This window comes from Beta vulgaris, chromosome 8, assembly GCF_026745355.1.
Source record: "Beta vulgaris subsp. vulgaris cultivar EL10 chromosome 8, EL10.2, whole genome shotgun sequence".
NCBI classification, from domain to species: Eukaryota; Viridiplantae; Streptophyta; class Magnoliopsida; order Caryophyllales; family Amaranthaceae; genus Beta; species Beta vulgaris.
In genome coordinates, this window is record NC_079209.1 from 48,770,393 (window position 1) to 48,784,037 (window position 13,645).

General features: G+C 34.3%; 1 protein-coding gene across 1 annotated transcript; it reads right to left on the bottom strand.

Moving 5' to 3' along the window:
- Nucleotides 1-2,980: 2,980 nt before the first annotated feature.
- On the bottom strand, nt 2,981-8,375 carry LOC104883439 (hypothetical protein). Its single transcript, XM_010667969.4, has 2 exons — nt 6,938-8,375; nt 2,981-3,854 (listed from the first exon to the last, which is right to left on the bottom strand). Exons 1-2 carry the CDS (start codon nt 8,116-8,118, stop codon nt 3,500-3,502), a joined length of 1,536 nt encoding a protein of 511 aa, XP_010666271.1. The 5' UTR covers nt 8,119-8,375; the 3' UTR covers nt 2,981-3,499.
- Between the last annotated feature and the right edge of the window lie 5,270 nt (nt 8,376-13,645).

Here is a 13,645-nt window from a genome sequence, read left to right on the forward strand (position 1 = left end):
GAGTCACGAAAAATGGTTTTTTTGTGTTGGTGTTGATTATGGTTTTTTTGTTGAAATTGATTTGGGTAGAATCTGGTGATGGTAGGATGAGGTGAGTCATATTTTGCTGCAAATACCTTCATTTTAATTTTTCCAATTATTCTGCCATTTTCACCAGCAATTGCAGATTTCATAGAATTTGGGGAAAAAAATGTATGAATGCATACCTATACTTGCGCCTCTCTCTGTGAGATGAAGGTATGTAGATGGATTTGATTTGTCCATATCTCTGAAAAATTCCATGAAGAACTTTTTCGTTGATTGAAAAAGGAAGAAAGTCCACGTAACAAGTTCTTGATGCCATAGGTTGATGATGATTCATTCGTCTCCTCCTATTCTTGACTATAATCCAAGGGTTTGGGTTGAAGATTCTCTCACTAAACTCCGTTTCTCCCTCACGCACTCTAGGCTCCTTCACTCCTTCTCTCAGCTTCTCTCTCTCTCTCTCTCTCTCTAGACATCTCTTAAAAGGGAAATAATTCCGCTCTTTATTGTTGTTTCTTTTGTATGTTATGCATTACATTATTATTGTATGCGAACAAGCAACCAGATTGGACTAGGGTTTGTTGATAAGTGTTAACCATATCATGAATCATGATTAGGCTTCAGGCTACATGTCTGGGCTCGGTTCAATTTGCAAATTGTTTAGATTTGAATTCAACCAAAATTAGACGTTGGATAATTCAATTCATATAGAATCGAGAAATTCATTTTTACTATCTTTAAGTCTATTTGCACCTTAGCTTAGATTTTTTTCTTCTTAAATCTGCAATTATGAATTAATTGTGTTTGACTTATGTTACAATTTTTTTTATTTTTGATATCTATTCATGTTTTCGTAACTTCGTAAGTTCATGATCAATTTACAAGTAATATAAGCTCTATTAAGTTTAGAAAATTGAATAGAATATACATTAAAATTTGATAAGTAACATATATCTACTATTTTCACTATGAAATGTTAATACTACTTCGTCTACTTGACTTATTTGAGCTAATTCATATTAGAACTTAATCGACTCTATTATGGTTGTACATGCATCATATGGGTAAAATACTTTGTAACACAATTAGGGTGCAATAAATACCTTAATTCAACATATATTCTTTTAAAAAGTAATCCATAACTATATTAGGATATAATGAGAAATCTACATTGAGACAAAAGCTGTCAGTTGACATACCTAATAAAAAAGAACTTTTGTCTACTTTTTAGTTGAGATATTAAATAATAATTTTTTTTTAATTTTATTTTTGATTTCGCAACACCTACCTATCCAAAATATATAGATGACACTGCAAAACTAACATATAATATTGGGTCATTTAGTGCTTCGGTGCAATAAACTAATCTTTTTAAGTTATTTAGATGTCGACGTTGCACTTGCTTTATTGTGAAATGTTGGGCATTAATAATATAAAACAAACTCTTTGAAAAATATCATTTGTATGTTAAAATATGATGATAAATAAACATCAATTATGGTGCCATAAATAAAAATAATTCTATTTGACTAAACTTTAGCTAACTATACATGAAAGTAGAGAGATCAAAAGATAATATATAAATCCACACAAAATAAACTTATAATATCTAGAGTCAAGTCACATTATAGTGTTATACTTACCAGGCTAAAATTAATGAAATGGTCATAGTCTATAAATAACTCTCCTTGACTGTTTTTTTTTTTTATATATATATAGATGTCGGCCTTGCCCTAATATATTATGAATGATGTGCATTACATTTGAAACAGACTCTACGGAAAGGACCATAATTATGTTGAGCTATCATATGATATGGGCTGTAGCCACTAGCCTGTAACAAACTAGCAATCGGTATCGACGTACTGTCCTATGCTTCCACAAAACATAAATACAGTCCAAATCCAGGCTTATTGCACTTGGGTGGTCAGATTTGAAGGTGTAAATAGACGTTAGTAAAAGAACTCTGCATTATTTGGTACTAGTATATAACTATATAAGATACGATGAGAAGTGAAAATTATGCGAATCCAGACTTGAAGAAGTTGAGCCCACATGACATGAGCCATGCCCAACACCCATTTCCAATTTGGGTGGCAGGGTGGCCCACCTTATAATATCAATGATGGTATTGGTAGACTGCTAGTGTTACCTCATGCTAATTGCTAGCCACTACATTTTTCTAGTCGTTAACAGCTATAGTTCTTCAATAATATTCATCGCCAACTTTTCTTGTGTTTTTTGTTTTATGTATTTTATATTTTGATCAAGTCGCTAATGTGGACGATGAAATCATCAAAATTGACAACTCCCAACTAGAGGTGGGCACGGGCCAGACCGGCCCGGCACAGTTTGTGCTCATTCCAGTCTAATCCCGTTTAAGGTCTATCCCGTTATTTGCTACATGGATCATGGGCCTACCATGGGTATGAAAGTCCAGACCCGGCCCAACAAGAGCCCCCTATATGGTCCGTGGACTGGCCCGCGGACCGAACGTTGTTTCTCTTTCATCAAGTGTAATCTTATTTGATTAGTCTTATGCATACTTCATAATATTAACTTTTTATAATTTTTACTTATACATACTTAGAAATATTAAGAAACAAAATTGTACGTTGAATAACTTATAGACATGTTACATCATATATATTTAGAAACAGAGATATATTACTGTTTACGTTATCTTTATAAAGTGGTAAAACATAACAAAAATTATTAAACTTATCTAGACTTATTAAACCTTAAATGAAATTATTGAAACTATAAATAGTGAAATAGAATAATAAAAAAAAAGTGTTATCTAGAAGATAAAAACACAAGTAAAAGCCAAGTGTGCCTTTAGCTTTGCAACTCTTTTACTCTTGCAATTGTTTTAATCTTTGGCTTTGTGGAGAAAGTTCAGCGAATGAGTAAAAGCAAAGAAAATAGTATCATGTAAAAAAAAAAAACATAGTGGTAGACTAGTAGTAGTGGTGGTCATTATAATTAAATATAGTGTCCTAGAAACGTAACCTTTACAAAAATTCCATTCTATTGCTCTATAGGAAGTACATGAATGATTAAATCTTAAAAGAACACATTTACCCTATAAGATTAAAAAACAGAAGAAAAAAGATTATACGAATGAACAAATGAAATAGAGGCAAGACAAATTAAACTGATCTTTACAATAACCTAATGATTATGGCTAACATGGATCTTCATATCATAACCCTCTTTAATTATTATTTTTTTTTTACCATCTCACCACCCTACACCATCATATTTCCTCCTTTAAAATGATCTTCCTTACCTACCAAACCCTCTTTATTTTCTCGCCATACATCACAATTAGCATGGGTTAGACCACATCAGCTTTTATTGACCCATCCTCAGCCGCAGCCTCTGGAACCAGGACCATCAATGTGGGCCTAGTTCCCTGTTTCTCATTACCTTCATTACCAGCCAAACATGCCTAATACTGTACTTGGCTGTGTCATGACAGGAGCTGATGGTAACTTCCAAGAGTTTCACGCTCGGACCGTTTGATCGTATCAGCGAGATTCTTCATATTGTCGTCGTAAACATAAGGTAGTTTTTCATGGATAGTAATCTTTTTCTTGGCCGAAGGTGGGAGGAATACGCGGCATGGCTCACCAGGGACTTGGATGGAGTTGTGGTAGTGGTAGTACCGGATTTTCTTATCAGTACGATGGAGTGCCTTCCCTACAATGTTCTCGGACATGTGAACTCCGGTGGCCAACGCGTTTCTTGCTTGGATAGCGTATTTCCTATCTCTCCGGATTCGGGTTCTCCAGTCCCTGAATACGAGCTTCTCGAAACCCCATTGCCTGCAAATATTCATTTCGGGTAGATAAGATTAGTATTGATTACTGGTGAGAGTAACTGCCAAAGTTGTAGACTTTCTAGCATAGAGATGGGGGAAAGGTATGGGCATAATAGTGTTAAAATTGAAGTCGGCAAGGGACAAGGGGTGAGCAAAGAGACAAAACATATTTCTAGAATTAGGTAACGACATGGATAGAAATCAATATAGAGGTCACTAGAATATTTTAAACACATATACATGATGATTCAAAGTCTAGCTTAACAACGCATAGCACAATGGAACAAAGAAAAACACAAGTCTAGATATTACATTAACAGAAAGTTCATGGACAAATATAGTTCTGTTGTGGAGCTCCAGAAGCCTTTCGATACTAGTTAAAAGAATTCATGCATTCTGCATCCTTCTACTTCTAGTACATGTTTAACTAGTAATTTTTTTATTTTGTTCTTTCAACCTTTTCTTTTCCTCTCCCTCATCTCCTGCCTCCGCCTGCTTAATCATTTGATCTCCCTCTAGTCTTTATTAGTTTACCCGTTTCTTTTGCACAAAGTTTTAGGAGAAACAATATAGTGAGACATAGAAGGAAAGAGAAACTATTATTTTATGTTAAAGTTGAATATATATAATGAAAACTTAGTAGTCTCATTCAAAAAATAGAAACAAAAGAAATGGGTAAACTAATAAGAGACGTTCCAAAAAGAAATACGGGTAAACTAATAAAGACCGAAGGTAGTAGATTTTCAGGTCACTAAATCATTTTGAGAAGGTACCATCATAACTGGCAAGGAACATCTCGTACTTGGGATTAGTATCATCATAGTATGATGACCGGCCATAATGGAGATTATTCTAGTAAACTTACCCTTAAGTGAAAGTAATGTACTATTATGAATTTATGATATAGGTCTTAAAGTATTATCCTATCTTGCCTAAGTAAAAGTAAAAGAACTTCACCTAGTCAAAAGAGAATATTATTTCTATTCTTGACTATTAATTTTTCCATTTCTGTTTCTATCCACTCTCTTTGGGGAAGAATATCTTTCTGTTAAAGCAAAAAAAAAAGGTTTGCTTTCTCTCTTTTTTCCACAATTCCATTTTTTAGCACATTCTACCAAAGAAACACTAGGAAACTAGTGATGCAAGTTCCATAGCACTAATGGGGTTTCACAAATCTTACCATAAATTCTCACAAATATTTTGGATCAAGTATGAGCATATCAATCTCGCTAGCACAGAAGACATTTCATAGTTCATAAGATGAAACTCAATGGAAACACAGATCTAATTTGACTTCCAAATGCAACAAAAGCAGGAAAAAGAGAGCATAATGATGCTTTCTTTGCAAGACACCAATAAAAATAATGACCGTTAAGTGCTTGGCAGCTAGACATATCCCTTATATTGCGATGCCTTTTTTCACTTTCCAGGAAAAAGAAGTCCATTTTCTTTTTTTTTTGCATATTCCATTCCTAAGATTCTCAATTTCTCACTACTTCCATTGGACAACAATTTAAGCAAATTGCTAGTGAAAATCAACTGAAGAGTAAGTTATAGTGAACAAAGAAGCACATTATAACCATACAATAAGAGAACAATAATCCGTCCATCATCCACCTGGGTGTACCTAAAGTCCGGAAACAAAACAACCATACATAGAACATGAGGCCTTGGCTCTCACCAACATCACGACATACATCCATCTCTTAGAAGATGGAGTCACCCAACGTTAAACTTCATTAATCTAGCCTTACTTATTTAATTAATTTATTTCAAGACAATGTTCTCCTCAATAATTGCATTACTGATATACTAGTACCAACGGTTTGTCGCTTAATCAAGCCAGCATCAATTAAATAATGCACCGTCTAGCTTAAGAACCTTAATTAGTCTCTCCTACCATCAATTCTTAATCAATTTTTTAATTCTTTGATGTCAAATTAATTAATTAATCACCAACTCCAATATCAATCTCACTGGATTCTCTTATTTGAGTATTTGACCCTCTCACTAAATTTAAACCAACAGAGAATGTTTTCCATCATGCAAGACATTAATTACTTCTATCAATTACTCCCTCCGTCTTTTTTTATTTGCTACAAGCACTTTTTCACAAAGACCAAGGAGGGAGTGGGGACCATTGACATAAATGGAATTAACAAAAAAGCAAATAGGTAAATTGTGGGACCTATGTATTATATATGGAAACATTTACAAAATCAAGAAGGGAGTGATGGTAAATTTGTAAATAAAATGTGGACCTATGTACTATATATGGAAGTATTTGCAAATGTAGCAAATAAATTGAAACACCCCTAAATGGCAAAATGTAGCAAATAAAAAAAGACGGAGGGAGTATAATACTTCATCTGTAATATACTCCCTCCATTTCCTAAAGATCTTCCCACTTTCCGTTTAAGGGTGTTTCCAAAAGATCTTCCCACTTTTGCTTTATTCCTTATTTGGCAAAACAAATTTCCCTATTTACCATCTCATGTCACTATCATATGGTCCACCATTACATTATTAATTCAATTTTACTCCCTTTCTCTCTCCTACTTTAACCCCTATTTATTTGTTTATTTATCTTAACCCCTTTCTCTCTCTTACTTTACTCACACCATGCCCCACACAACTTGATTTTCCTTGATATATGTGAGAACAGTAAGTGGGAAGATCTTTAGGAAACGGAGGGAGTAAAGTATAAACATAATAAATAAACATTTTATATCTCACAAATAATACCCATTTGATACATTTATTATCTTAAATGGGAGATAGTAAAAATAATTACTCCTATCAATTATAATACTTCATCCGTAATAAAATAAATACAACAAATTAACATTTTATATCTCACAAATAATAGTCATTTGCTACATTTATCATCTTATATAGGAGGTAGTAAAAACCAAACAATCATAATCACTCAAATCTTTTTCATAATCATATGATACCAACCAAATTCACACCAAGATTGAAAACATAAAACCCAGATCAATCAAGAATCAATAATTTAAAAAACCCAAAATCATCATAATCAACAAACATAAAAACAAAACAAAAAACCCACAAAAAAAAAATTACCTGGAATAATCTTGAGAAGAATCATTCAAGCAGAGAGAGCTAGACATAGGATTTTGCTCAATAGTAAATTGAGTAAACCCATCAAATTCCTCCATAACATTCTTAAGCGAATTTCCTTGAGGAACATAAATATACTCATCAACATCAAAATAAAACGTCCATTTCGCCGCAAATCTATACCTATGCAAACAATCATTAACCACCAAAAACTGATTATAATAATACCCATCATAATTCTCTTGCTCTCTAATATCTTGTACTGTAACTCTCCCTAACTTAACCCAAGGTTCTAGAACTTTCCTAACATCTTCAGAAACACCTCCAGCATCATGAAACACAAAGTGTGAATTTAACCCAAAAAACCAACTATGGTACGCTAACCATTCTCGTATTCTCGAAGCACTAAGGTTACCATACAAAGAGGACCCACAATAGAGGTAGTCGTATTTCGGGGGTGAAGTGTAAACGGTGTCGTTATAAGACCCAGGTGATTCTGTAAGTGCGGTGAACTTCTCGAAGTTTCTAGAAGAGAGAGAATAGTAAGCGTATAGAAGAAGCTTCCCCCCGGAATTATCGGCGTTTGGATTCGTCGGAAAAGTGCAGTTTACGACGACGACAGTGTAGACTCTTCCGTACCCCCAGTCAGGAAGGATTTTCGTCGCTTTTGTTCGGGTGGGTTGGGCTTGGTGGGTCGACCCGTTTATGGTAGTCGGGTTTGGGACCCACTCACATTTGTACCATGGTTGTGAGTACACGTGGATGGGTTTTGAAGCGAGTCCGATGACGGAGAATGAAGTGGGTCCACCTCTGTAGGCCCCCATTTGTACGAACAACGCTGCCGCGTTTCCGTACGGTTTGAATTCTCGTTTGTTCGGGTCTTTATATGTTGGGAAAATACGAGGTTTTCTAACGGTATTAATGGCGGATATGTCGGTGGTAGTGTTGGTGGTGATGGTGTTGGTGATGGTGGAGTTAAGAAGGGGAGTGACGTGGCAGTGGCAAGAAGAGGAGATAGAGAGAGAAAGTAGCTGGTCATAATAAGGTTGGAGATTCCAAACGAGTAAAACAAGAGAGAAAGTGATGAGAGTTGCGAGAAATGGTTTAGTTTCGAAACATAAAAGGAGTTTTCCGATGGGTTTACCGGTGACTCCGCCGGTGACCGGTAAACCTTCTTTCTTCATTTTTTTTTTTTATTGGTTAAAGAAGTAAGGGTGTGTTTGTTTTGCTGGGGGAAGTGAAGTGAGGAGAGAGATTATTAAGAGGTGAAGAAGGAGGGAGGAGGTGAAGAAGGAGGGAGGAGGTGCCGACAGAGGGTGTAAAGGGTGAGAAGAGTGCATGTGATTTGCTGGCAGTTTTTAATCATTGAAAACTCGTTTTTAAGAAGAGAGAGAGAAAGAAATACATTCTGTTTTGGTGTTTTGCATTCTTTGTTTACAACCAAAAATTTGCTATCTTTGTAATAGAATATTAATTGTTTTTAACTTTTTGTAGGCTATTTTATTTGACTTTGCTTTTACTACAGAATACCTGTGTTGATTGGTTTGTGTGTTGTGAGATTTGCCTTATTTTTGGTATTGTAAGGTTTTTTTATTTTTAGATGCTTCCTTCTTGGTAAGTCTAGAGGTTTGCCTTTCTCAGTTTCTCATGTATTAGTGTATTACGGTATTACCACATGTTGCTATGATTTATGAAGTATGAATAAGATAGTCTTATGCTGCTCAGCTTCTACTTGATTCTTTTTTTGTGCTAAAATGTTTTGCACTATATATGTAAGCGATTTTCTCTAAAAGGAAAAATAAGATTTATGTCCTATTTCTTTATTCCGTTATATTTGTCGCTTAATCTTATCAATTGATTATATTGTTCTTTGCCTATATATAAATACGATTTTTGCCATCGACAACTCTTTAAGGACACGAATTTAAGAAGCCCATCAAAACGAGTACCAAGACGACAGTATTTTGGGAACGCTTCATGAGGCGATCTTAAACAGTCGAATTAACCGGCAAAACGACTTTTTTGAAAAACCGGATGCCACCGACGACCCTAAAAGGACTCGAATTCCGAGAACCCATCAAAAAAAACAATGCGAAGGTATTTTGGATACGTTTCTCGATATGATCTTAAATGACCGATTTCACCGGCAAAACGATTTTTTTTTTTTGAAAAAACGGACGCCACTTATGAGTTTATGACCCTTTAAAAGCATGAAATTTCGAGAATCCCACCAAAACGAGTACCAATACGACAGTATTTTGGTACGCTTCCTAAGACGATCTTAAACGACCGTTTTCATCGGCAAAACAACATTTTCTGAAAAAATGAACTCTTCTCTCTCATGGTTGAAGTCGCCGACGATGTTACTTTCATTGGACCTCTTCAAGACTCCTTAACATTTTCTCTCTCCTCAATTCATTTCTTCTATATTCTACTCCCCTCCATTGAAGGAAGTTTCACTCGTTCTCTCTCTTCTTATTCTCTTTCTTTTCAATCTTTGAAAAACTCTTGCATTTGATACCTATCTTGTATTTTCTCTCTACTCTTTCTAAACTGTTATCTTTGAGGGGAAAAGAGTTTGAAGAATGAATTGGATAAGTTAATTTGGGCATGTTACACGGAAGTTAGTTTAACGCTTGCTTCGATTCGGGAATTTCATCTGAGTAACCTACATTGTTCATATCGGTAACCTTATTTATTCATGCCATATCATACTAGTAATCTCATTTGTTCATATGAATAACCTCAAAATATTATATATATGAGTAACCTCGTTAATACTATGAGTAACTGTTGTGCATGTAATATGTTATGTTTTGATGATGAAAATTAATATAATATGTTATAGTATGAAAGTATGTAACAGTTGAAACAGATGCATGAAGAAAGGAATTAATAAATGAAGACTTTGAAGAAAAGAAGAATCAAGATTGAAGTCAAGTTTATATGTTCCTTTAGAATAGTTACTTTGTGTAAAAATGTAATAGGCTTGAATTAGGTGATATACTATGTGCTAGATATAGAAATATAAAATTAGTATAATTATTATTTTCTTAGAGTTAAGAAAATAAATAATTGTATTAATATTATATTTATATAAAAAGGAAATTAGTTTATAAAATAAGATAAAAGATTTTCATAAAAAATGTTTTAGAAAAAGAATTTTATAAAAACGTGGTTTTAGAAAAAATTTTTATAAACGTGTTTTATGAAAATAAATTTATGAAAACGAGTTTTAGAAAAGAATTTTAGTAAACAACGTAATTTGGTTTTCAAAAAGGATTTGGAAAATATTTTTTGATAAAAACAGAATTTTAGTTGAAAAGAAAATCTAATAAGAAAAAATTATCTTTTTGAGATTAAAGATAAAGATAGAAAAAGATAAAGTTTGTTTTTCTAAAAAGAGAGTTTTATCCCTTAAATTAAGGATTAAAAGATAAAGATATTTTTGAAGGATTTTCGTCCAAACCAAGTCTTATAAAAGGGATTTATAATTCACTTTTAGATCTCACCAAGTCTTATAAAAGGGATTTATAATTCACTTTTAGATCTCACGTTTTCAGAGAGAAAAATCGGAGATATTAAGAGCTGAAAACTATTTCCTTTCGCACAGAGTATAGCACTGTTTGAGTCAGATTCAAGTAACGAATATACGAGTGTAATTGTCCTCTAAATTGCTTGACTAAGAAGCACACAATTGAGGGTCGTTTTCTTTCTGTAATTTCACTATTATAGAGAGTGTCAACACTTAGAGTTAAGTGTTGGGGGTCACTACTAGAGTTAGTAGTGAGGGAAATCTTATTGTATCAAGAGGTTGATATTTTAGGATTTAAAGAAATAAAAGAGTTTTTGTTTCTTGTGGACGTAGATCTCAGAGGTGAGATTGAACCACGTTATATCCTGAGTTTGAGTATTGATTTAATATTGTTTTAGTTTTAATTTTCGCAAAAACTCAAATAAGAGATTTACGATTATTTCGCACAATGGCTGGCACTGTGCAATAACAAAGGTTTTGCGAAAATCGATCAAATTTCGTCACTCAATTCAACCCCCCCCTTCTTGAGTGTCACCTTGGGTTCTAACAAGTGGTATCAGAGCAAGCTATTCTCGTAAGAATAACATCTAGAGAATAGAAATCATGAATATGCAAGATGACTCTCGAGACAGACACTCCAAGTGTCAATTTTCAATGGAGAAGATTACGGATGGTGGAAAGAAGCAGAATGAGGATCTACATTCAAGGTCAGACATGAGTGTTGGAGAATCATAAGAAAGGACCTATACTAATCCAAGTAAGAATACTGAAGGAAACTTGATTGACAAGGACGAAGATGATTACAACTCAGTTGACTATGAAAAGCCGAAAAAAACTTCAAAGCTATGAGTATTCTCCAATTGGAATTGGACCTAATGAATACTCAAGGATCTCGGCTTGTACTACTGCTAAGGAAATTTGGGACACACTGGAATTGGCCCATGAAGGTACAAATGAGGTAAAACAGTCTAGGATAGATTTACTAGTCCATGAATATGAATTGTTCACAATGAATAAGGACGAATCTATTAAAGATATGTTTACCAGATTCACACTAATAACTAATGAACTAAGATCCTTAGGAAAAATCTATTCTTCTGAAGATTTAGTTAGAAAAGTGTTAAGAAGTTTGACTAATAAATGGCTTCCCAAAATCACTGCTATTCAAGAGGCTAAAGATCTAACAAAACTTTCACTAGAACAACTAATTGGTTCTTTAATGACCCATGAACTTGTTTTAGATCCTAAATCAAATGAACCAAAGAATAAAGGGTTGGCCTTAAAAACTGAAGTAGAAACGGATGATAGTGAAAGTGATGAAGAAGTAGCGTCTCTAACTAGAAAGTTTCAAAATTTCTTAAAAAAGAACAGGAGCAACAACTTCAGGAGAAGTGGAAACTTCAAAGGTAAAGGCACTACTTCTAACCTAAAGAAAAGTGCTACTAACTCTGGTTGTTTCAAGTGTGGTGAGTTCGATCACAGGATTAAAGAATGTCCTCTATGGATGAAGAAAAGCCTAAGGAAAAACGAGAGCAGTCGAAGAAAGAGTACAAGAAAGCTATGATTGCGGCAGTCTGGGGAGACTCGGATTCTGACGAGGATCAGTGCCAGGCACAGTGCCACGAGGCAAATTATGTCTGAATGCTGTACAGACAACACTGAAGACGGCACTGTGCAAGGACGACTCACATCTATGCTTAATGGCTAAAAGTTCGAACCCTCTTGAAGAGGTAGAAGACAGTGAGGTAAGCCTAACTTCCTTAAAACCTTCAATTCATCTTCTTTCAAAAAGTCAACTTGTCACTTACTTGGTAATGTAATTGATGATTGTCAAAACATGAATGATAATTTTGATATCATGAAAAAGGAAATAAAAAATTTGACCAAACTAAAGACTGGATTAGAGTTAGATATAAGGATTTATTGAAAGAAAATAAAACATTGTTGAAAAGGATTGATGAGCAAGACATTGAGATACAAACACTAAAACACGAAAAAACAATCCTGGCTGATGACATAAAAATCGAACAGTGCCATCCACTGTTTGTGAAACTGAAAAAACGTGTCTTGAAAAACAAATTGAAACACTAAATAACGAATTGACTGAACTTAAAAATTCAAGACAGGAATCTAGTATTGTTCCTTCAATGCTGCCTAGTGATGCTAAGTTAAGAGAAGATCTTGAAAAAGTTAAAAGAGACTTAGAGATTTCCAGAAAAAGAAGTAGTGATCTAAATACCTCAGTCGAATTCTTAGAATCACAACTTTCCATTGCTCGTAAGATGCATGACAAATGGACAAACGGAATGAATGCTCTAAACTACTTAACTAGCACCACAAACAACATGAACAAAACTGGATTAGGATACACTAATCAGCCGCACAGTGCCAGGCTCTGTGTAAGGACCTACGAAGAGACTTCCGAAAGAGAAAATACGTGGGCCTTCCTGAATATCTAATTTGCAATTTTTGTGGAAATAATGGTCATCTAATTGACGACTGCAACAAAAAGAAAAATCAAATTGCAAAGAATATCAAACGTGTTACTCAAATCTGGGTTAGGAAAGACATACTTGATGCTCAGCGTAAGAAAAAGGGACCCAAACAAATCTGGGTTCCTAAAACTAACAAGTGATTCTTTTGCAGGCAAATGTGAGAGGAAGCAGCCTATAGTATCTTGACAAAGGCTGCTCAAGACATATGACTAGTGATAAATCTCAATTCCTCTCACTAGTAGCCTACCATGGAGGGTGTGTTATATTTGGCACTAATAAAAAGGGATAAATTGGTATTTGAAATGTCGGCAAATCTTTAACACACTCCATAGAGAATGTGATGGTGGTAAGTGGTTTGAAAAGTAATTATGTGATCAAGGTAATTATGTTGAATGTCATGCATGAACCTTTTACAAGATAACTCGTGGTTTTGGGATTAATTTCTGGAAATTAGTTGAATATTATGCCTATTGTCCTCCTTTAAATATGTTAATTAGAGTGTTATTGATGCATGTCTTGGTGAAGCTTTGTGAGTAAAGGTCCACTTGATATAAAAGGACTCGTAATGGTCTAATGATGCTGTCCTAATGTCATGATCCTAAGTTGCCGAACTAATAAGCTATATGATCCTAAGTTGCCGAATTTTTGAGCTATGAAATGCAAATTCTTTTCCTATAGCAA